Consider the following 25,861-nt stretch of genomic DNA (forward strand, 5'->3'; position numbering starts at 1 on the left):
ACAGGAAGAAACCTCCGGCAGAGCCAGACTCAAGGAGGGGCGGCCATCTCCTGTAACCGGTTGGACGTGAGGAAAGGAAGACAGGACCAAAGACATGCTGTGGAAGAGATCAAGAGATTAATAATACCTATGCTTAAATTCAGAGTGGTGTAAAAAATTCATAGGTCATTGTGATGGCATGCCACACATGTTACCTGGAGTTTGGCTTCTCTTGTCTGGCAAAGGGCTGGGAGAGCTGAAGTATCACTGACAGCCTAATTGGACAGAACCACATGCTTCATTGCCTGGGGGGTGTTTCATGTTTGTTTAATTGTTTTGTATTAGTTGGTTATATGGCAGCCATTTTGTTTTCCCCCGTGGTTTGGCTAAACCAGTATTTAAGTTCCCCCTGTGTCATTTCAGCAGGTCAGTTTATCTTATGTTTGTTTGAGGTTTTGTTAGTTATTATCTTGAGTTTAGTCTATTGAGTTGACCTCTTTTATTGGTCTGCCTGTTTAAGTTTTGGCTTTGTTAAATATCTTTTCATATTTTTGGGTCAATAAAGCCCCTTTTTTGAATTAAACACCTGTGTACTTTATGCTTTACTGCTTGGTCCCTGACAGTCATTGTTAAGTGGCTTAACAATCTAATCCTTTAAATCTTGACCTGCTACTCTTTTTGATTTTTAGATTGTTGACTATTTCATTTGATGATGTTTTACATCTCTTATTTTATGCATGTTGTGATTTTGATATTTAATTGCTTTTAAGATGTCACTGAGTGCCTCGAAAGGAGCCTGAAAATAAAATGTATTATTATTTATCTATAAAAAAAGGTCAGGTACAAGGACTGAATACAAGTGAAAAAACATTCAATGTCAAAATATGAGGAAATTAAAACATAAAGAAAGAGTAGCTTTCTTTATGTTGGTCCACTCTTGATATGTTTTGTTGTATTGAAACTATTATTCTTAATGTAATTCTGCATTGTAGCAAATTTCAAGACTGATACTCTGATTTATCAATTTCCCAATATGGTGTAACCTAAAATAGCAGCGTCCAAATGTAATTTTTAACCTTTCTTTAAACAGAATCTATTTTTGTCACATCACCCTGTCTAATCCTCTCGATCGTTGCCTCTTCCTTTGAACCCAAACACTGATAGTGAAAGGGGTCTGTCGCGGTGATAGTGATGTCTAAGCATTAATGAGAGCGGGGGTTGTAACACACGCACACACACGCGTGCACACACTTCAGAGCCTTTCTATCATTTCCCACCCATCCATTTGGTCAAAGTTCAGCACAGATCATGAGATGCTACAGTACCTCTGTGCATGCATGGGATGTCATGAGACATGCATCAGTGGACTTTAACCCAGACCGACACACACATGGGCTTGCAACTCATTTACTTAACATAGTTTGGTTGTCAAGTTAATTAGCTTTATAAATTGGGTAGCCATGATGCTAAATTGTGTGAAAGTAACAGTTATATAACTTATCAGTATTTCTAAAATATGTATAAGTTATTAGTAAAAAGCTACTTTCAGCTGCTCTCTTGTCACAAGGGGTCGTCACAGCAGGTAGCTTTGCATGTTTGACTTGGCAGAGTTGTCCACCAGATCCTGACAGAGCCTCAAAGGGGAAGCTATTACTATCATTAAAATAATGTGTGTTGGTTCTCCTTGAGTTTTTGCAATAGTTGCTTGATTTATGACTCATTTCTGCTGTCACAAATAAAATAATGCTCTGAAACAAGTCTGATGCATTTCATATGACACAGCAGAGATTTAATTTGTGACTTAATCTCAGCCATCAGAGAGAGAAGTGAGGTCTGACAGTCAGCCAGGGAGACTGGTTGCCTAACTTATTCACAGCGATTCGCCGTCAATAACAGTATAATTCAGTTAATGCACTTCATTCTCGTGATCCCTTAAACTGCCGGCATCCTCGTGAGTGCTAATGAAACGTAGTAATTTAGTTTCTCTCATTTTCTGATACGCTCTTGTCCTAATGAAAGGTCACTTGACTGCACTGCCTTACTCACCGTGCAAATCTATATTCAGCACCCAGTGAACCTGGGTGAATAGGTTCATTTTATGTTTGTTGACCAATTGTTGACTTCTGCTGACCATTTAAGATCCTACAGTATTTATTACGAGTTCATGTCCAGAAGACATGCCGCTACCCTGCAGTGCTGACAGGCCTTGGGATCACCTATAAAAACTTGCATAATTCCATTGTCTTACAAGGTTTGTGTCCATTAATCGAGGGCATTTTGTGGCTTTTAACTTTTTTGCTTCTCTCTAACTATCACTTACTTCTTCTATACTCAAGAAACATGACTGCTGTGGAACTTCACTGTACCCCATGTTTATCAGTGCATCAGAGTGATTTTGATGCTTTGTACTTTGTACTGCAAATATCGATTTAAAGAATCAGATAGTTCTACAGCAAATAAACAAAACATCATCCCGAAGCACGTTTGATCCTCCCACTAATTACAACTAAGACAGATCAAGTAAACCTTCTGTGTTAATGTGCTTAAAAATAGAGTGGTTGATAATGCAGTAAATAAAAAAAAACCACACACACCACCATTTACCACTGAAGTGCACGATTTTAAAATATGGAAAAAAAACCCATTCCTGAAGTAAGTGATGAATGATAATTGCAAAAAACATGGAATACTACAGATACATCTTTGTGTATGATTTGTACAGTTGAATGCCCTTCCAAATTAAGGTCAAAGGTCACGAGAGAAAAACCTTGTCATTAATAAATATACACATTATTCTTAAAGAGATTCTGTTTACAAAGTGCTTTTTTCATCAAAATATTCTTTAAATATATAAATTTGAAGGCATTTATTGGACCTTAATGTTGTTTAATGAGATAAGAGGCAGACCACCCTCTTTCATCAGACACTAAATCATTCTAAATGCCATTAGAAAGGTTACTCCATATAACCTTCCTAATGCAAGACATGACATTATTGGTTTTAATGTTTCCAGTTTGAACGCTGCACATGACTTCAACTTATCATACTGTACATCCAATTACAAAGCTATGTAGCTAATGCCATTATTAAATCACCAGCTGGCTTTCAACGCCATGCAATTTTGGTTAAGACCTGATAGAGAAAAGACTTTCCAGCTCATTTGAAAAAGCCAAAATATGATTGCAAGTCAGAGCTGGATTGTTTGATGCTCTGTAGCCAGCAGTCTAAGACTGTGATTAAACTAGCCAATTTGCATGAATAGATGTACATGCATGGCTGGAAATTAATATACCTAAACTTTACATATTAAATGTTACAAGTCAAATATGGAGTCTTATTAATAAAAGATTTAGGTCACTCAATTGGAATGCAGAGTTATACCACTATGAATTAATACACTGAACAATAATAAAGTATAGCTACCTTGGTATCATTGGTGTAGGACCCTCCATTACTATATATGGATATATATGGTAGTAAACATTATTGTAAAATTGTTTGCATGTAGGTTGTCTGGTGGGTTTCTATGCTGATAATTGTGTTTGTCTGTCATATTTTGGTCCAGTGTCTGACTTTGAAGAGGTTCAATGAGACAAAAGCAAAAGCAGATACGTCTGAAATGTTTAGAGCACAAACTGTGAAAACGATCTCTTTTGGATGGCTGCACTTCAGCAACACGCAGTCCAGATTCATTCAGTGTTGAGCATGTGAACAGTGCATGATCAAGGCGGAGACAATGTGACGGTAAGTGCAGGGTGGCCAATGGCAGCGTGTGCTTCCAGCCTATGGTCGTACAGTACATACTATGAGCTCTGCCTCCTTCTTCCTCTTGGTGCAGCGATGAAAGGAGATGAGACCGCGGATGTGCTATAAAACCGTTTGTTAGACCTGAGATATTTTACCGCCAGCAAGAAGCCTGGTGAGCCCGCACCTCCCCGCTGTTTTTGTCGAAGATAGAAAATATCTGCGTCAGAGGGGAACCTGAGTTAGCTGAGGGAGAGGGGGGGTTTGTCGTCCCGCTGCAGTCTGAATCACCGGAGACTCGCCCCACCGCTGGTTAGTCGTCGACGTCGTTCGTCTGTGGACTTGCGCATCCTCTCAGAGGCAAAGAGCACCGGGAGGGGACGGGGGAAAGAGCCGTTTTTTGACTACCCTGCGCTGCTTGGCAGGGTATGCTAAAGAATGACCCAAAGGGACACACTGGTTCATTTGTTCGCTGGAGGGTAAGCCACATCAGTTTCCTCTATAAATTTTACCTAATTTGAAATATAAATTTTGAAACATGACCCCAGTCTGCTTTATCTAGCTAACTCGCCATTTATTTTTATTTTTTAAGGCAGCGCGTGCGTGCCCTTCCAACCTTGGCGGTTGTGCGCACGCGACTGTCAAAAACGGTTCTAGTTGAACTTCCGGTTAACCTTTAAAATATGACCAGTGTTGCTGAAAGCATTCATGTGAATGTGCCAGAAAGCGCATTCGAGCTCGTTATTCCCAGACAGCACAGAGCAGCTCGCCTCTTATTTAATCGTCCTTTAAATGCCGACTGTTTCTGCACAAGTGAGAGCCTTTTATTTTGATGACAAGTGGAATTCATTTCCGGGCTCGTTGTAGCTTTCTCAATGACTTGACCAAATGCATCTGCAACAACAGCCATTGACGCTTATTTTTCTGCTGCTATTTTGTAATTTAAGAAGTAGTTGCATAATGCTCACCTATGTGGATCCAATTAAATAATTTCTTTATTGTATTCCCAAATGAAATGAACATTTACATCTAATCCATACTGAGACCCCCCCCCCCCCCCCCCCCCGCACACACAATTTTTCTGTCGGTTCAGTTAAAGCATTAGATTACAGTCTTGCAGATATTCATCTAATAAAAAAAGGCTTAATTAAATGTAAAAAATAAAACACTTTGAAGTTTGTGTTGCCTAACTACTGGCTCTGGATGGAAGTATGGTTTAAAGAGAAACTTACTGGTGAAATTTAGTTTCTCTGCTGCTTTTCATTATGTAACAGAGCATTTGAATTTTGTACTTCAAATCTTAAAGTTGAAGCTCACATGGTAGTAAAGCAATCCTTCTGATTCATAGTTGTGTAAAGCGGCCTGACAACCAGTTCATTAAGGACAATGAAAGCACAAATGTGACATTTAAGTGGATTGGCCCAGTATAGATTTTTGTTTTAATCCATTGTCTTTAGTTTTAGTTCACTTGTTAATTTTTTTTTAATCTTCCCATTTAGTCTGTGACCTTCAGAATGGGTGATCCCACCATGTCACAGCACTTCTTCTTTATGTCTCTTGTTATTGCTTTTAAATCTGAGAACTACCCAAGAGACTTTGAATCAGCTTTACCCAAAAACTTGAGCTGGAGGCCTCAGCCTAGTGCTGCCTCCCACAGCCTCGCATTAGAGAGGCACACATGCAACAGCCAGTGTTGCCGAGAAAGTAGGCCAAGGGTCACCGCTGCCTCTGAGCATGAATGTGGGTTGGTCTTTTGAAAGGTAAATATAGCTGGTGCTGCTCAAAAGAGACCGCAGCAAGAGGAATTCACTGCCAGGATGTCAACATATACTACCATACTGCCATGGCTTCTGTAACCTTTAGCCGAGTTCTATAACTTGCAACTGCGATCACCAGGAAGCACTTTTCAGCTGTGCGGTGGTTTGGTTTTGAAGCTTTGTCTACATGTGGAAAGCACTGAGCCTTTGGTGAATGCAGAGGGGATCAACAAAAATGACACTATAGCGTATGAATTATCAAATAATACACTAATTTATATCACATGAGAGTTTTCCTGGTTTTGTGTGCACATAAACACGCTTTATCCCCATGGTTGGTGCAAAAAGGTCTCTGTAAATTAATTAATTTCAAACCCATTTGATGACTAAAAATAGGCTAAGTTTGACTACATTAAACCTCACACTAAAAAACATAGTGTTTATTTAAATACTTTGAGAGGCCTGGTGATTTTCCTTTGGGGGAAGGCCAAAACCTGTTTGGTGGGCGCCAAAAATGTTTGTATGATGGAAAAAACAGTTGTGATGCAGTTATATTTGCACACCTTGATGTGTTATGATATAAAGTGGATATACGTTTTTTGTATTTGTGACCAACTTGGTTTTTGTTTATGTTTATCAAGTGAGCTAAACAACGATCTAATTTGATGACTTCTTATTGTGGGCTGCTCAGGTGGCAAAACTCAGCAAATGAGCTGCGGTCAGTTTCTTCTGAAATGAATCATGAAACCAGCTGTTTGTTTTCACATGTCAGTATCTTGGATATCACAAAACCAGGTCACGGTGTGTGTATGTGCCCATGCTCATAGATAATTTGGGAACAACAGATTGTGTTTCTGTTGATTAGTGTTTCAAGTGACTCGGCTTATGTCAGTATAACTTGATTTTTGCTGTTTTTGTTTTTTTGGGGGGGACATATTTGGTGCCACAGCAAACTTTTTTCCTGGTCTTGCTTCTGTTCTATTTTCTCACTTTTTTCTCAATACTTGCTGCTTCTTTACTAGATGCGGTGGTACAGTGGGCGCCATTTTAACTTGTCCTCTGGAAGTGGTGAAGACCAGGCTGCAGTCCTCTTCCATTACACTCTACGTCTCTGAGGTTCAGCTCAGCACAGTCAACGGAGCCAGTGTTGCCCGTGTTTCCCCGCCGGGGCCTCTGCACTGCCTCAAGTAAGGAGAAAGATTAGCTGTGCCTAATTGATATCCACTGAAATTAACATTATAAACAGTTATGATGTGGCTTCAATGTTGTCTTTTCTTGGTTTAAGTATTATTTTGTCCATTAGCTGGCTGCTTACATTTAAAAGGTCTGTGTGTGCGTCTCATATTATTGTAACTTTAACGTAATGACTTATTTTCTTCTAATAAAATGACTCCTTACTGGAACGTTGCATCACTGCAATAACAAACAAAACTGTGAAATGGCTCAGAAACACTGATAACAGATTTATCTTGTTGCACAGTTCCTTTAATATGTGCACTGTAAGTTGCAAACTGATGTCAAGTTGCTCCAAATTGAAAATATTTTCTTCAGGAATGCTTGGGCTTTCCTGGGGAGTGAGTTTATTTGGATTGCCAATGCACTTCTTTTTCTTTCTTATTTTAATAGATGTTATTGTTGTTATTAGTGTCTTTTTTGTTTTTTGGTGGATTCTTTGTTTGTTTCTTTGTTTGTTTTAGAGAGCAACTATAACCGAGACAAGAAGATAAACATTTTGGTTTCAGTGGTTATTTTCTTTGACATCTGTAGACAAAATCAATAATTTAAACCTCATGTTGACCTTATAGCTCTTTGGTTGTTTTTGATACTTTCTCTCTGAAACTTATGTAAGATATCCATAAAGAATGGTTCCTGTTTTTTAGGTGTTTTTTTTTTTTCTTTTTTTTTTCTTCAATATAAATGTAAGTCATCTTGTCATTGGGCAGAGTGGAATTTTGTCAGAAAGATGAAGTGAGAGTAGAGGGGAATTCAGCATTTGCTTAGAACCTGCTGGAAGCTGATGTGGCTACTTGTAATGACCATTAACCACTGCAGGATTAGCAAGTAAATATTCAGCTTGCCTTTATAAATATGGACCTCTATTATTGTACCCTGGCAAGCTGCTATACAAGAGCATGTCAGAGAGCATGTCACTCTTACATAATGCATAAGCAGCTGTGTGTGGAATTTTCCACTGCTGAATGGTGCCGTTAGTTATTTTGTAAATACCTTTATATTTGACAAGCCTCTTATGTTTGGTTCTGTATCACAGGAATATAAAATGCTTTTTATATTTAGAGTATTTATAATTGGCAGGCTACACAGGCAACATGCTGATCTTGCACTTTTGCAGTTCCCTAGGTTTTGTTTTGTCACTAGTGGGGTTAGCTATAACGTTCTTTAACAATGAGCCTAAAAATTGATTTGTTCTGACAGTAGGTCTGGGATGTTAGTCTGCTGTCAGGCAGTGCTCCTGTCAGGATTTTGTTTAATAACAGTTGACTAATACTTCATTTGGAGAGATTGCAGCTCATGTGGACATTGTTTTGGGCTCTGTATCGGTGTTGTGGCAACATAAGTCAACTTCTTGTGTTGTCTTCAAAATAAGTAGCATCTTGCAGCAGAAGTACAGCAACACTATTTCATGGTACAGAGTGGAGAAGGATGGAAGCACGAACTGCAGCATAGCTAACGAGGGGGTGGGAGGACACACGTCAAAGTGGGTCAACGTGCAGTGTGGTGCATGCCAAGATCCCTTTTAGGGCGGAGGACACCTTCACTCCAAATCACGTGTGTTGTCTGGTTTTAGACCCATTTCTTTCTTGAGGATGTGCCATTTGCTATAAATAATGAAGAATCCGATAACATAATGATTAATAATGAAATAATAAAATGAGGAAATCACATAAGTGGGGCAGAAAGGCAAAGTCTATAAATAGAATTTTTTTTTTTTTTTTAGCTAATTAACTTCTTCCAGAAGGATCTGAGCTATGTCTTTTTTTTTTTTCTTATTGCTGGATTTTTTTTGAATATGTTTAAATTAACTTCATGAAACAAATCTGCTTAATCTGATTTGTGGTAATTATGAATTTACAACTGTTATTAAATGTGAAAACAATTTAGATTACGAGTTATCTTTAAACCATTCACTGTATAATATGCTCCAGTGTTTAAATAATGTACATGTTGTGTTTTGACTATAAAGTGAAATATTTCCTCATATGTTTGCTCTTTCGACAGGTTAATTCTAGAGAGAGAGGGACCCCGTTCACTCTTCAGAGGACTGGGTCCTAACCTTGTAGGTGTGGCACCTTCCAGGTATGTGCAGTATTATCTGCAATAATGTGGGAGTGTTGTGTGTTAAAACTGCTTTACGATTTCTTTAGCAATAACACAGAAACAGAGCCCCAAGTAAGGGAAATAACCTTCACTTCCATATCATGAGTGTCATAACAACATGAATGAGTAATTCATTTTTTTATTTTTATTTTTTTGCGTAAGAAGCAGTTAGCTAGCAGCAGTATCATCCGCACTAGCACTGCCCTGCTATCGGGTTAAAGGCATGCCTGTGTAATTTATTTTGACATGTTTAATCAAACCCTATGAGACAATTTTTCTGGGGGAAAGTCTTCAGGCTGTATTATGGGCAGCAGCTGAGCTGTTAAATTTAACTCCTGTGTGCTGTCTTATTTACTGCTGAAATACAGATAGTAAGTGCCTCAATCTGTCTACTGAGAATAGGTTGCCTGTCAACCAGTAGTATTAGTAGCGTCACATATACTTCAGGCTGATGTTGTTCTTCATCAGCATCACATAAATTCAAAAGTCTCCGAATCCAAAAGACAAATAAGGTTTTTTGATTTTTGTTGATTCATTAAAAAGTTACAGTGTTATCAGCCATAACAAACTCATTATGACCAAGTCAAAAACTGAAGTACAACTTTGTTCAAAATGATGTATTGAAATATCATTCAACAGCAGTCATTTTTCTTTAAAGATTTCTTTTTAGTATTTGCAGACTTTATTTGACAGTACAGTGTAGAGGAGACACAAAAGCAAAGAGAGAATGGGGCAATGACACACAGGAAATAGTCTGGAGTGGACTCCTACCTGAGCCACTGCAGTGCCCTTCAGCATATTTCCCCTGGTTGTTCAGGTGAGCTGTAGTGTTGCCCAGTTGTGTGAACATTAAATACAGTGACCTGATATTTATTTATATTTTTTATTCAGGCTTGCATTTTACACAGTGTAAAACAGCTCATATAAAATCTGCAGCCTTTATAACAAATAGTGAATGAACAGGCTCAGGCTGAAGTGGCACTTGGATATGCCTGGCCTATGTTGTTATCAGTAAAGCTGCCCTCATTTCCAAGTAGAAGAAGAAAACGACAACAAACAAACCACAATGTTCTCAAATATAACCCTCAAACATATTTGTAGAGCATTTGTTTTAATGCAAGAAATTACTTGGGCAATTTTAATGCTTTAAGCATTATTTGCTTTTTAAAAAAATAAATAAATAAATAAACAGAATAATTAAATTACATAATGTGGGACCTTAGACACTGTGGTTAAGCGTGATCATAGTAACCAGACTTTGCTCTTTTACTGTAACATAACTGTTGAATTTATTCTCATTTAAGTCAATCCTCAATGTTCCACACAGTAAGAAAAGTAAGTATAAATGAAGAATGAATTATGTTGCAGGGCATTAGAAATTAATACATCACTTGTTTTATAAAGAATTACTGACCACTTTGAAATTTTTGCTTTTAATATAATCAGTGTGTTGTTTCCATGTTAATTTGTGATCAGTCACAATATGTAGAAAGTTGGCTTCATCAACCTTGGATCTTTAGTTTCATATGTTCTACAGTTTGTTCTATTTGCTTAAACCACAAAGTCTTAACACATTCAGGCTTAAATACAATAACACAAAGGAGCAGTGGGATTAATTGTGCATGCATAATATGCTCTCAAAAAAACTCTCAAAAGTAGCATTCAGATTTACGTATTCTGTCCTCACAGATGTTAGATGAATGTTACCTTCTGTTTTGTTATAGTTGACTAAAACTACAGAAATAAAACTAGACTGAATGAGAACTGAAGTGGTTTGAGTGCTCATAGAGCGAACTAAAATGGACTAAAACATACAGAATGTACCTTTTTTATTTTTAGGCTTTAAAAATGTGGTCACATTCGTCAACACAACTGGAGGATTTGGCGCCTCTATTTATTGAGACTTGGAATGCCACACAACTTTAAATTAGCTGCCTGAACAAAGTGTTGTTTATGTTGTGCTGACATTTTGCTCCTGACCCTTCACATTATTGGTTTTAAGGAAATTAAACACAAATAAATAAACAGCAAATAAAAACTAAAGCTACATATTTTTAGTCAATATCAACAGAAACATGAAAACCTAGAAACTAACTGAAAAAAGCAATACGAAAAACTCAAAATGGACAAAAAGTAAAAAAGCTATTCATCAAATATAACATTATAATTACTCTAGCATCAGATTTATGTTACTGAGGTATTTGTGGTCCTATGAATACAAGTGCTGATGCACATGGATGCAAGGTGCTCATTACCTGTGTATATAAATGCACACTGTACGTATGCTGTAAATGAGGTTGAGCTGCTTCTCCTTATAAGGGTTCGTTTGACTGAAATGTTGCAATTTAATAAGTATGTAAGCAGTAAGTGAGACAAAGAGTGCAGGACTGTAATTCAGTTGCTTTCACACTGAGAATGTCTGAAATAATGGAAGACCAGGAATGTGCATGTAAACTTCTCTCAATCACAGCAGCAGCACGATGGAAATCTGTGCTTCAAATCTGTGCGGAAATGAGAAGGTTCCCTAATTCTTAGCTTATCTGCCCTAACGTCTGGATGCAGTCAATCAAATTCCCATGAAGCAGCAGCAGCAGATGCCGGCCAGCTGTTACGCTTTCATCATGTGACAGCCACTGCTGTTGTTAAAATGAAGTTTCTAAATTAAGGCAGTTGTGTTTGTGTATAATCCCTCTGCCTCCCTGATCGTTCTAGTTCTCTGTAGTTACCGCTGTGTCACCGCCGCCGTCTTCTTCCTTTTCTGGTTAGTTTTGCGTATCGTCTGTGTCATGATTTCATGATACTCTTTCTCTTCTCGTGGGCCTTTCACTCTTTGTCTGCCCTTTAGGTCCATCCAGTGCATCTGTGTCTGTCAGTCCTGTGTTGTTGTACTGAAATGGCTGGCCATGACAGCTATAGGAAGTAGTGCTATGGGAGGTTGTTATCACATAAGAGGTGAACCTGATGAACTCGCTGGCAAATTATGTGGTTTTCCACTGCTTTATAGACAGGATATGACAACAGGAAACATGGTGGTTAATAGTTAACCCATATATTAAAAAAAAAAAAAAACCTACCTCAAGAAACCATTTTTAGGGTTCCACTGCTTTGTGTTTTGTGGGAATAAAGAATAGCTTTTAACTAATTTTATTCACTTTGTTTTCATTCATAACCATTAATGTAGAGAAGCATATTAGGATGCAGTTTAAAACAAATTACATTGGCTGTAACGTGGTGAAATGTTAGTATAAATAATTTAAAATGGATTTATGAGCTACTCTCATTATTCAGAGCAGCCAGATTCATTAGTGCTCACAGTACAAACAATACACTGATCAAAATGCCACCATTAGTGTCCGACAAAATAATTGTACACGCAGAATTGTAACAAGCAGCATTTTTTCGACTTTAGTATAATTGAATGAAACATCTTATTACTTTATTTATCAGCAGGCGGAGGTGTGAACTCCAGCGCTGTTGTCTGCTGTGATATTTACGAAACGGCACTCTGATGCTGCAAAGCCTCTGACACTCAACAGTCCACCGGGCATGCTGCTGGCGTTCATTAACAACACACTCGACCCAATTTCTACACAGCTTGCACCACGAAAATCTCTCTTTGCTCGTGAGCTGCATACATGCTTTCAGAGCCAATCATATCATTCGTCTACAGAGCAGCGTGATTACATTTTGCATGCTCTCAAATCCAGAACGAGGGCTGAGAGCAGAGGTCACGGAGTTTAATTCCAGTCAGTGTTGATTAAATCCTATGATTTCATTTATAGAAGAGCAGCTAGAATTATGGGAGGAAAAATCTGTTTCCAAAGCATGACATCTGTGCATGTGCACACTAGAGAGGCACGTATTTATCAGCCGAACATCAGTACTGATGTGTATTTGACTTGTTGGCTGTTATTGGCCTGTCAGCAAAGAAAATAAGAAATGCCATTTACTGACAGCAGTGGCCATTGTGCGTCTTTTTGTTCTGTGGTTTTTATGTGCGAGAACTAGCTTCATAAATGTGTATAATGACATTTTAAATGGAGCACAAGAATTTAAAACGCAGATTTTATTTATAGTGTTGTATAGTTTTAAAATTAGCTGAATTTACTGCATGTTCCCCATGTTCAGTTTGGGCAGTATTTAATTTTGTGCAACTGAAATGATGTGTTTGTACTTAATATAGCTAACTTGTTAATCATTTACACATTAAATAGCTCTGCAGGTACAGTCACAGCTAGTATGCTTTTGTTTTATATTTACTCCCTGGACACGTCATTAACTTCTTTCCTTTCCTGAGTCTTTTAGTAATTAAAGTTCTTTCTCTCTCTTCCGTTTTAATCGTCACACAGGGCGATATACTTTGCGGCCTACTCGACAGCCAAGGAGAAGCTTAATGGAGTGCTGGAGCCAGACTCTACCCAGGTGCATATGGTGTCGGCTGGGATGGCAGGTAATGATTGCTCCTTCCCCTCCCCCTTTCTGTCTGTCTGTCTGTTTTATCTGCCTGTCTGACTGTTTGTCAGTCTGCCTGGGCAGTGTTTCTTACTGATGGGTTTTATTTATAAAAAAAAAAAGAAAAGAAAAAAGAATTATTTAGTTTTTCTCTATCAAACAACTTTCATTATTTTTTTTATTTTGTACAATTTAAGTATCCCAGACACCACCCTTCCCCCAGACCTGACGCATGCTAAAGCTAACTGATAATGTCTGTTTTTAAGTCGACATTACTTAGCTATTTCTTGTATAGAAATATTAATATAAACAATCATTGATTTATCAGAAAGCACAATTTAAGCCTCTTGGGATCGAACTAACCTTGATTATTGTGTATGTCGAGTTATTCATGTCTTAAATACGGCAGTTTCTACAATATTTCAGAGTTCATCCTCTACTTTAAGAGGACCTTGAATCTGTAAGAGGTGAAAGGTTCTTATCACATCTTTTATTACATACCAGCTTCTTTGCAAACAATCCTTTCTGTAACTAAACTGGGCCGATAATGCAGTATCTTATCTCTCCATGGTAGCCTTGATAGTCCCTGAATAGCTGAGGAGACAAATCCTGATATCAGCAGTGCCAGAATTTCATGTACTCATACCAGATGAAACATTTCAGGCTGCAATTCCCCAACTGCTGATCTGTATTTGGTGTTATCTGTTATACAAAAGAGAAAAATGTTACGGTCCTCAAAGTTTGGGTTGTGCTTTCCTCTTCTCTTAGCCCCGCTGTCCCTCATGTACTTCGTTAAAGTTTTTTGTTTTGAATCCCCTCCTCGCCCTTCTTTCCTCTCTTCTTTTTGTTTTCTGTTTTTTAAATTCTTTAATTTTGAGGCCTCTCCAGAGGACACTGTAAATGGTTTAACATCCCAGTTGTTACTTAAACAGTGTGGTCTGGGCCCCCCTCCCCTTTGCTCTGTGTGTGTATAGAGAAGAGAACACGGCCCCCAAAGGTCAACCGGGGCCCCTGGCACTCGGGCGGACACGTCAGGTAGCACCCCATTTCTTTACACTGGTATGATGAAAACCATGGTGATTTTTCTAATTAAATTCATAATGGTTATTCATTTTTAATGATATTAGCATTGCTTACAGCAGTGTGTTTGCTGCTGGTGTGTAGTTTTAGATTCATGATGAAGTTTATTATTCCTTAATCTTAACACACACCTCCCCCTCCCCTTTTAACGTGTTTCATCAATACATTAAAGCTAAAGTAATGACAGTTTTTGTTGTCAGCACAAACGAAATGCTAACCTTGTCACTGCCACAGAAGGCTGCACTCGGTGTGTTTTTCATTTTGTGTTTTGTCATCATTCATCGACACTGAGTGCTTCAGTCATTTCTTTCCAAGGAGAACTGGACTGACGGTATTTTCACATTTCACGTGTTCACTTGTTAAATTAGTTGAATTTCCTGAAGACAGTTAATTGCCTTAGCAGTTTGACCCCATCAGTATTGGCACCACTTAAAGATAAATTCATTATTGTGGGTAAAATGCAGTGAAAACATACACATGTAAGTGATAAAAAGGGAACACATCAACACGCATAGAAAGAGATGGACCTTGGTGTTGAGTCTTTGTTTCATACTTATAACGGTTGCATAAATTTCTCTTGTAAATCTCAAAGAAATGCAGGTAAGGATATAAATACAGTCTGACTGTTACCACGCAAGTGCTTAAAAACTAGCTTTAAAAATTTCAGTTGTTTTAATGATGTTGTGGACAAATTGTTGTGTTACTACACAAATGTTTTGCTATGATACTAAACGTATCCCTCTCTCGCTTTGTCATCTTTATTGTCTCTAAGATTATCAGTGCTTATCAGTAATAGATTTAATGCGGTGGTCAATGCCAAAACCTCAGGGACAGTTAAAATTGATACTGATGCTGTGAATTCGTGCTCAGTTTTATAAACTAACTTTGTGAAGTCGATGTCTTTTATAGCTTCACTGCTCCTGCAGTGGGAACTTTTTGTATGGATTCAAATCCCATTTCTTTACTTAAGCTATTTTAACATATGAACTCATATGATCTGCTTCATAAGCACTCTCACTACTGTAATTCTTAGTGTGGTCTACCTGATATTTTTGGGAGTCGACTGTGATATTTTTGTTCTACAAAACTTCACGGCTGCAGTGCATGTGTGGAAGAACAGCTTTAGACTTAGGTTTCGTTTCAGCAGTTAATCTAAAGCATGCTGCTGTCCCTGAATGTAGGTCAAACCCCTCAGGAAAAATTGCACAGGGATTATTTGAGTATTGAAGGATCATAATATACAACATGCGGCAGCGTTTCCATGTGCCCGGTGGCCTGCTGAGCCCAAGAACACACTTTTTGTTTTTAAATTTACATAAAATATAATCATTATTATGTTGTTAGAAATTTAACATTTGAACAAATAGTCAAATATTGTGAGTTGATACAGTTTTAGACTAAAGATTAACTGCTCTGTGTCATTGAAGTAAATGGTGACTTAATGCACTCCCGCTGGTATAGCATGCACCGTTTCCTCATCAAGGTAAAAGCTGGAAATAAAGTCCTGGTGGTCTTTCTCCTGTCACCCATATTCATGCACACATTCTGCGTTGTGGTTGAAATATCGAGTGTATTATGCTAGCGCACCACATCTGTAAGTTAAGGATCGTCCTTTTGATTTTCATACATTATTTCATTGTCATCAAAATGACACTTCATTCTTATCACATATTCATACAAAGTTTCTTCATTCTCTTTATCCCTGTCACATAAAGTGTTGAGTCTGTTACACAGAACGGCAAGGTTAGCATTTCCACCGGCCTCTTTTATTTTCAGACAAGGAGTTTTAGGTTAAAAACTGATATTGGCTCAATGGTTATAAGGAATACCTCTCCAGTTTATTTTTTTATGTCTTTGTGTTCTTGTGATTTTTAGCTTGCTCTCATGAGATAGAGCTGGAGGCTTGGATTGGTTTGGGCCTCTGATTAGTCGTCTTCTTTACTGCAAAAAGTGGGGATAAAGTAAAAGTAATAAAAATGTAACACAAATTAAAGCAGTTTAAAGATGGGTAAATTATACGGGTTGGGGCACAGAGTTGGGATCATAGTTTGGTGAAAGATGGGGGGTGGTATGAGTCCTTCACCCCCCATCTCTTCTCCATCTACTTCAGAAAGTGGGTTGATGTGGGTGGTTGGTGGGATTTGGGGTGGATGTGACTGCTGCTTGTGTGTGACTGTGGTACAGAAAAGCCTGTGTCTATTTTAGGGCTTTACTGTAAAGCTTTCACCCCTGCGTGATTGGGTGGGACATCCCCGCCATCTGAGCCCCCCATATCTGCAGGCTACTAGCTGCAGCGGGGAGGAGCTGGAGGAGCTTTGCCCCTCCCTCGTGAGTACACGCCATAGAAGCTACTTCATTCTACTTCCTCCTTTTTTTCTTCTTCCTCCTTTTGTTCTCCTCTTCTCTTCAACAGACCTGTGTAATCCTTTCTTCTTCATGCAGTTGCCTTAACATAGGTCTCTGCTGCATCGATACACTAGACGTGACTGAGGTCTCTTCATAGCCTTGCCCTGGTCTTAGCTGTTTTCTGCAAAAGGCCATGTTTTACTTCTCACTGGTATATCCGTTTAGCACAGACTTTTAAAGAGACTTTGTGTCATTTCCTAATGATACAAAGTGCAGATTAATTAGCTTTATACCATACACAGCAAGCTTTGCATTACTGTACATTATCTAGCATTTCTACTAATCAAGAATAGTTGCGATCAGTTACAAATTAAGCTAACATCTACCAAGTGTGTTGGCAGGCAGATAGTGAAACAGGGTTTACTCACCACGATTAAAAAGTAACTGTTACACTTTAGACTTCCTAGCAGTGACTTTCCACTAGTAAATAATTAAAGAATCTCCTTTAGACAACATTTTTCTTCACTATGCTGTAGTTGTGCTAGCTGTGCTAGTATATGGCCTACAACCTGTCTGTAGTGTCCAGTCAAGTTAACCACTGGTTCATATTAGAATAAATATAAAGAACATGTGTTTTTAGGGACCAAGACTAAATGAGCATTGCTAACCATTGTAGAAAATCTAGAGACTAATCAAAGCTAAGGGTCAAACCTATTGTGTTGTGATGTTTATTTCTGTATGGGTAGATTTGTTTGTAAACACTGATTAAGGTGATGTGTGTAATGCTATGTTAATAAAAACGTATGAGGAGAAGTTCTAATTACAAACTCTTATTCATTTATCAGCCACATGTAAAGGCCTAAAATGAGTTTGCTGCTTGCCTACATTTGCTGCTGTTTGCAGTTAGTTTTTATCCAGATCCATACATAAAAAAAATATCTAGACAGTCATAGCTGAAAGCTGCTGCCTTCATGCACTGTTATCTGAGATCTTTTACTTCAAAAGGAGAACTGTTTACCTGTTGTTTATATGCACTTGAGTAGCATTTCATATGAAGAGGATCAATAAGTTAACAGATTAATGTTTTTTGTGTCTGTAACTCAAAATATTTTTTAAAAAATTCAGATTTAATTGTTATACTGTCGTCTGAATTAATGATATCGATGTATTTTATGTAAGACTTGTATTGAGATTAATTTAAACACCTCAGCCAGTTGATCCTGTTTCCTGAAGTGCTTTCTCACTGTATTTGTACCATGTAGCTTAATCTAGTTTATTTTAATGTGTTCTTACAATGAGTGTCTCTGCCTGTGTCTGAACCTCTGACCTCTTCTAAATTTGCCAGGGTTCACCGCCATCACAGCCACCAATCCCATCTGGCTGATTAAAACCCGTCTGCAGCTGGACTCCAGGTGAGGAGGATTTTTCTGATAAGTGTAAAAATGATGGAAAAATGCGTTATTAAACTAATGAGAGTAAATTATTCTAAAAGTTATTTAATTTTAATTGAAAGTGTCTGTGTGATGGCAGGAATCGCGGCGAGCGGCGTATGAGTGCTTTTGAGTGCATACGACGAGTGTACCAGATGGATGGCTTACGAGGTTTCTACAGAGGTATGTCAGCCTCATACGCTGGCATCTCTGAGACTGTTATCCATTTTGTCATCTATGAAACTATCAAGCGAAAATTGCTTGAGTACAAGGCTCAGGCCAGCATGGACGAAGAGGAGGAATCTGTCAAAGATGCCTCTGACTTTGTGGGGATGATGCTTGCAGCTGCCACCTCCAAGACCTGTGCCACCTCCATCGCCTATCCTCATGGTAATCTTCTCACTCACTTTCATATGTTGTAGTCAAAGGATAAAGGTCTTAATATTTAATACTTCTATTGTACCCTTCCTCATACTAGCTGTGTCCCAAAACGTAGGCTGCATCCTCCTGAGGCCGCAATTGTAGACCAATTATGTCACAGCGACGCAACGAAGGCTGTCCCAATTCGTAGACTCCTCCGAATGCGGCCGACAAATGCGTCCTCCTTTTCCCCAGATTTGAAGGATGGGTCGGCTGTATCCTTCGTTCATCGCGCAGCCCAGCCAATTCCAGTTTCCAAATATGGCGGCAGCTACTTAGTTTTAATATTACTCTTATTACTCTTTCTGGGTCACAAAATAAACTTTTAACATATTTTCAGGCGAGAATGTAGCTGTGTAAACTTCAAATATCTGCTTGGTTTATCAAGACATCACATATTTGCAAAAGTGCTCCGACATTTTCGGAGACCTCTGTTACCCACCAGATCGATAGCTAGCCGGGGGTTAAATAAAACTTATAAAAACGTATAAACTTTATTAATCCCTCGGGTGGGTTCCTCTGGGGTTTTCACACAGCTGAATAAACAAACAAACAGAAAACCGATTAAACAGAAGTATGAGATGGTCAAGAATTTACGGCAGTGCCCTGTTATATTTTAGATAGCAAGGAGCAGACAGCTGAGTGTATTAAACTCCACCGAGACAGCGGTGACACAAATCTGAAGGCTAGACCGTCCCATTTCACAGCCTCGCACGTCCGTCCACCGAAGGATGTGACCTAGGTTTTGGGACACAGCTACTGTTTGTGGTTCAGCCTTAAGAATATTTATTCCCAGCAAAGAAGTAATCTTTACAAATGGATCCCGAGGGCAGACTTTTAGTTCAGTAAATTTCAGCACTTACAACTGAGGCGGATGTGTAAATAACAAATGCATAAAGTTAATTATCTATTTATGTTTTTAGTTCTTTTATTTTAAATAGTTTCCAGTTGTTGGAACCAAAATAAATTAAATTAAACATGCAGTCTGTACCATTACTCAAACAGGGGGCAATGGAAGCTGTGGTCACTGGGAATTATTTTCAGTCTTGGACTAATATTGGATGGTTATATACAGCACCAGGGACTGATTCAGAAAAAACATGTGATGCCAAAGCTGAGTGCAATGTTGTGAATTATTTATATTTTGTAATTGTTGCAGAATAAACATGAAGCTCTATCGCAAAATGTAGAAATAAATATAAGGCTTTTCTGGACTTGGACAAGATTTAGACTATAGTTAGTCTGATAACTGGTTTCGTTTTTTCTTGCCATTTGTTGGTACAAATGGAATATTATTAGTATTTTTAAAGGATAGGTGAAACGTATTAGATTGGAAATCATTAGTATCCTGTCTTAACTTTGGAGAAATTCAACTTGGTGTCTCATGAATGGGAAATTACACAACACTCAGAGGCAAAGTCTGACACAGCCAGTGGAATATGTAACTCAAGTTTCTTCCTCTTCTCTAATTGCAGAGGTGATCCGCACACGACTACGAGAGGAAGGCAGCAAGTACCGCTCTTTCTTCCACACTCTGCTCACAGTACCCAAGGAAGAGGGATACCGGGCGCTGTACCGCGGCCTAACCACTCATCTCGTCAGACAGATTCCCAACACGGCCATCATGATGTGCACATATGAGGTGGTGGTCTATCTACTTGGCTGTTAGCCTATCGTGAATGTCTCTGCTCTGTTTAAACATGGAAACCGTTAAGTGACTGAGAAAGATGACCTTTTGCTGGAAACAGTGGCTATGAAACGTCAAAATGAAGATTAAAGGAAACCCGAAGACACCTCGTGTGGACCAGAAAATGACAAATGGAAAAAAGATGAAGAAAGAGACAGGACCATATCGGCATCATCCCCACCAGCTCCCTTTGTTAGACTGCTGAAACGGATATAGAGTAATGTTGGCAGAGGAGGTAACATGGCCAGAAGTGAGGAGGCACTGACAGGGAAGCCACAGAAACAGTTTGGCACCTTGTACAGCTGTCGACTCAAAGTTTATGCAGTGTTCAGTGGACTTAACAGAAAGGATTTAGCTGGCATCCTTCTCTTTAGACAGAAGATAAACTTCTTTTTTTTTTTTTTAAAAACTTTTGTAGAGATACCGTGGGAGGAGAATGCTTGGAGGCAACTCAACTTGACAAGACAGATGGAAACTAAATGTAGGTCACTTTGAGTAATCCAAAAATCTCTGTTTGGTATGTTTAGTCTGCACTTGCCTTAGTGCTGTGACACCCCGGTACGATTAACTGACTAGCAGCTGAGGCAGGATGTTAGAAGGAAAGTTCGTATGATGTAAAGACGTCCCCTGAGCCACACACCGTTGCACTACAGAGAGCGTGGCTTCAAGCATTCTCCTCCTATGTCCCCTAGAGGGCCTGAATCTCATACACAACAATGCACAAACTGGCCAAATACAATGAAACACAATGATGAGCTTGTGATAGTGACTGTCACTTGAGCACATGACTGTGACACTAGTCAGTGTTGATGAAGACTATGTCAAAACGCTGGCCTCCATTCAGTGTTTTATTCCTCTGTGACGCAGTGCCTGGTGGTGACATGTTTTTGCTGAAGGTGGCCTTCACCGTTTCAGTGTCGCTTGTTTGTATTCGTGTTCACAACTACCACCCAGCTGAAATTATTTAACTTGTTAGGGGCATGAAGCATGGGCAAAGGTATAAACACGATAAATCTGGGTGTCGATTGGGATCACTTTCTTTGAAATTGTGAGTTTTTAGTCTTAGGCGGTGTTACTAGTGCACTATTTGGTAAAAATTGAAATCCGATTGTTTCCAAGGCCAACTTTTGTCTCCGGTCACTGCTTAGGGCTTAAAAATCTTGGATAAAAACACAAGACCAACGTGTCCTGTTTCTGATGTGAAGCATGCAACGCAACAAAAGGTACCAAGTATCTTCTATTAGCGTTGCTACTTGAATATAATGTGACGGTTCGGGGAAATATTGGAGTCGGAGCAGAGTGATGGAGTTTTATCACCCCATAGCCTGTTTGTATGTGAGTGTGTCTTTATGTTTGTGTGTGTTTGAACAATTTACATGATCTGTGTGTCCGTGCATTTGCAGGCCTTTGCGCCTGCATGTATAATAAATAATAACTACTCCAGATCTCCCTCCACTAACTATTAATCCTGCAAGACACTGGTTTGGAGTACGGAGAATCTCCTTTATGATACTGGGAGCTTTCATTCCCACTCTCGTGCCAGTGCTTGCTTCCAGTGGCTTCCAACTGACCCGATAACATGCACTTTTGTGGCCTTTTAGGCTTGTGCTTTGCATTTTTATTGTGTGGACAGGTTAAACTTGTACATTGTAAAGGAAAAAAAGTATTACTGTATATCAAAATGGTATTTTGCGCAACTGTTCCTAGAGCAGATCTATTGTACAGTTAAGAGTTGTCTGTAGTTGTGAAGGATGTCCACATGTTTGTAAATAATATAGATACTGTGTATGCATATCAATTTTTTTTTCTTTTTTTCCCACCCTTAGACCCGTTTCTGATCATGCTGTAGTTTGCATTAGCAAATGATTGTTTTCATGGCTTTGACATGAATATTGATGTTGCTTGACTGATTTTTCTTGTGTTTGTGTGTTGCTGTAAGCTGTCGCGCTATCACATGCTTACACGTAGCTTGCAAAAGCTGCTCAACCAATACAAAATGTAAGCATATGAGCCACAGTATTGGTTTGTCGTCCATCAAAGTGTTCCAGTTTGCAACGTTTGGATGTTTCTGTCATTTGGTCTGTTTACATTGTTTCGTACCTTCTATCAGATTTTGTTTGGTTCTCCTCAGTTTTTTTTTTTTTTTTTTTTAAAGAATATAAAAATGGAAGTTAATTTATTGTAAGCTTAAAAACTGGAATCATCTTTCTGTGATGGTACCATTGCTGCGTAGGATGGTTACAAATTTGTTACGGGAAAGGTTTATTGGTGAGACTGTGAAGTTGCCCGTTTAACTGACCACTTGAAGAGATTCACGCAAAAATTACCTTTTGGTAAAATTGGGCACTTATTATCTTTCAAATTGTGTTTAAGCTTTAATCAGAATTTCCCTTGAATACAGAATTATGTCATCTTTAACAAAGCACTGTGCTTTTCCCCAAAGTATTTTTCTCCAGTTAAAAGAAAAGAAAATCTAATAATTGATGCATTGTGTTCTTGAACACTCATTTCCCTCATTTGAGTTGCAGCATCATTTCAGAGGCAAACTGAAGTGTTGTAACTTGTTATTGATATTTAGTCTCCACTGAGTTGCAGCCCCTCCCCCTAATTAAACAAAACAAATCAAAACATGCTAACCAATTTTAACATCCCATGTTTTTCCTAAAAACACTAACTAGCTGTTTTTCTTCAGACAACTGGACAAACAGTGCAAACATTTACATTTCGTTACCTCTCATTTCAAAGACTGTATGCAATTTATTGTCTCTAGCCTGTGTGCTCGGTCAGAATGCAGACTCAAGCTGGGTTTACTGAAAACCCAACTTGAAGCTTGTTCTTTTCCAGCTCAGTCATGAAAATGTTTGTTTTTGTTTTTTAAAGCAAAATTAAATAAACATGCATTTGCAACTAAACCTGTATCTATTGTTTTGTTTTTTGTTAAATTTCTTGTACTAGCTCCAAATTGCATCTGTCGTGGGACCCTTTCATTCATGTGGATGTTTCTGTTGTCTTTGGATTATATTATCCTGGAACAACAGGTGATAGGTCAGAACTCTTTGGGCCTCTTGAAGGGGAAACTACATGATATTAGGCAGGTGATTATATGCACCACTTCAAAAATATTAGCTTAAAAATATTCCCATTCTTGTTTGAATGTCTTGTTTTGGACAAAAAAAAAAAAAGGAAACGTGTTCAGTTTTGTAAACAAAAATATCTAATTAGCGAATCACACGGCAGCAAATTAATTCATTTAGGTATGTAGACATGATCAAGACTACCTGCTAAAGTTCAAACCAAGCATGCGAATGGAGAAGGAAGGTGATTTACGTGACTTTGATCTGAGTATTTCAGAAACTGCTGATCTACTAGGGTTTTCCCGCACACCCATCTCTCGAGTTCACAGAGAATTCTCTGGAAAAAGAAAATATCCAGTGAGTTGGTGTCAGAGGAGAATGGCCAGACTGCAGGGGGGGCAAAAATAACTCAAGCGCTTTTTACCACCACTCCTGAAAACTGAGGCTATAGTTCACAAGGACTCATCAAAACTGGACGTTAGAGGATTGTAGAAAACATTCAGATGGCAGTGTAAGAATTTGGCAAAAAAACAACATGAAAGTATGGATCAATCCTGCTTTGTATGGATGATTCTGGCTGTAATGTAATCGCATGTAAAGCTGTGGGGGATATTTTCTGGATGACTCAGGCTGTGCATTATTTAAACACCACAGCCTGAGTATTGTTACTGATCATGTCCATCCCTTTATGATCACAGTGTACCCATGTTCTGGTGGCTGCAGGACCTTTTCTGGTGAAAATAGATCAAAGTCTCCGAGGAATGTTTTCAGCGCCTTGTTGAATCTGTGCAATGACGAATTAAGGGAGTCCAGTGCTAGCAAGGTGTACTCAATGAAGTGGTCGCTTTGTGTATAACTTTTATAGAAAAAGGATCATGAAGGCACTGGGGAATACTCCGTCAACTGTTTGCATTTCACCGCCAGGGGGAGCTAAAGTTCTTCCGATGGAACTGATCAGCGCACCGTTCAGTTCTTTAATATTATATTTCTGTTATTTCTGTTTCATGTCATGAATAATATATAATTTAAGTGATTTAATCCCACGGTGTAAAATAAAAAGAACATAATCTCTTCTATCCATCATGCTGAGGTAGATTCGACTCCGCACATATCCTTACAAAAGTGTCTATAAAATGTACGTAAAGGATGATTGAAATAATCCATCTTCGCACTCGCTGGTCGGAATAAAAAATGGCCCAAAGACATTAGTTTCTATTGATTCTGTACCGTTTTTCTATTTGGGCTATTCAGCACAACTAGCACAATCACACGTGGCCCCTTTTTATGAGTGGATGCAGATCAATCAGCCCTCCTCTGATTTACTTACACAAAATAATGTGACTCGAAGTTACCGCAGCGGACCACATCACTTACTCTTGCGGTGAAATATCTTAATTGACTTCCAGTTAACAGCCTGCTGACCTGTTCGGTAATAAACATTCAGATGGAAACCACAATACAAGAAATCACATGAACCATGGGGGTAGCGATGCCTTCACAAACTGTGAGAAATTAAGAGAATATGTTAGCAAATTCACCTGCAAAGACAGTGTGCTCCGGAGATTTCATAGCATATATATAATGCTTTTTCACATTATGTGTCATATATGTATGTAAACTATATATACTGCATTACAGTATAATACATATATTAAACGTGAATAAGGTTTCACAGTGTGTGGGTCTGGGTAAAGCTTCATATTTTTTTTTTCCTTTAGATATCACCATGTCATACAACCTGAAACTCACAAGGGGGCAGTTAATACGTGTAGGAACTAAGTGACTCACTTTTCTAAACACTGAAGTGGCAGCAAGTATCCTCTTAAAGAGAGGAGCTCAAATGGCTTTAACAGCATTTGAAATTTCAGTGCAAGCAGAAGTTCAGTTTACAGCCTGAGTGGCGTAATTATTTCGAAGGACACGTCACGGATACGATTTAAACTGTTTTTATAAGTGACACAATGAACTGTGTCAGTAGTGGGGTTTGCCATCGTTTTGTATAATATCATGTACTGCCACTTCGGGATTCCCAATTTACGAGCAGCTTTTGAAAGCACCATCTTGACCCAATCGCGACAAAGCAGAAAACTGCGTTGTGGCTGAAGCGACCAATCGGCGCTCGTTCTGTGGAGTAAGCGGACTCTGGGTGCTTGGCTACCTTGATGTGTCGAGCTCCTGTTTACTACAACAAAGAAACCGTCGCTTAATCGCCAAAAACATCAGTAACAGCGCTGGAATAACGTTGTTGTCGTCAGCGGAGGAGGCGAGGTACTTCGTTTCTTCGTATCCCGCGGAGATTTCGCCCGGGAAAACTATCATTTGTGGACTGATTGAGGACTGGTCGGTGAGTGTTATCCCCGTGTATCCTGGACCGCCCGCAGGATTTGGGTTTCCTGCATGCGAGCAAAATGTGAGGTTTTTCTTTATTACGTGTCATCGGCTCTCTTTGTACTGTTGACTGATTGCACAAGTTTACGTAACAGTACCACAATTTAAACTTATAGTCATTGCTGTAGTTCAGTCGTGTGATAAAGTTTCCTCTGTTACTCCGCGGTG

At 38.8% G+C, this 25,861-nt stretch overlaps 2 protein-coding genes across 5 annotated transcripts in view; both read left to right on the forward strand.

Annotated features, from left to right (window-relative positions):
* The first annotated feature begins 3,785 nt into the window (after positions 1 to 3,785).
* slc25a36a (solute carrier family 25 member 36a) lies at positions 3,786 to 23,143 on the forward strand. The gene is made up of 7 exons (XM_084912126.1): positions 3,786 to 4,202; positions 6,503 to 6,667; positions 8,718 to 8,795; positions 13,166 to 13,266; positions 18,040 to 18,106; positions 18,225 to 18,514; positions 20,020 to 23,143. The coding sequence occupies exons 1-7, from the start codon at positions 4,162 to 4,164 to the stop codon at positions 20,211 to 20,213; spliced, it is 936 nt and encodes a 311-aa protein (XP_084768252.1). The 5' UTR covers positions 3,786 to 4,161; the 3' UTR covers positions 20,214 to 23,143.
* A 2,270-nt stretch (positions 23,144 to 25,413) lies between these two features.
* LOC146367434 (SPRY domain-containing SOCS box protein 4-like) overlaps positions 25,414 to 25,861 on the forward strand; it is an 81,353-nt gene continuing 80,905 nt past the window's right edge. For 2 of the 4 annotated variants that reach the window (XM_084911298.1, XM_084911302.1), the window contains exon 1: positions 25,414 to 25,715. The gene's annotated coding sequence lies outside the window, so the exon portion shown is untranslated. The remainder of the gene's footprint in view (positions 25,716 to 25,861) is intronic. The other 2 variants (XM_084911297.1, XM_084911301.1) reach the window with 1 other exon arrangement.

The sequence above is a fragment of the Perissodus microlepis genome, chromosome 18 (assembly GCF_051167445.1).
Source record: "Perissodus microlepis isolate ML-2025 ecotype Zambia chromosome 18, ASM5116744v1, whole genome shotgun sequence".
Lineage (NCBI taxonomy): Eukaryota > Metazoa > Chordata > Actinopteri > Cichliformes > Cichlidae > Perissodus > Perissodus microlepis.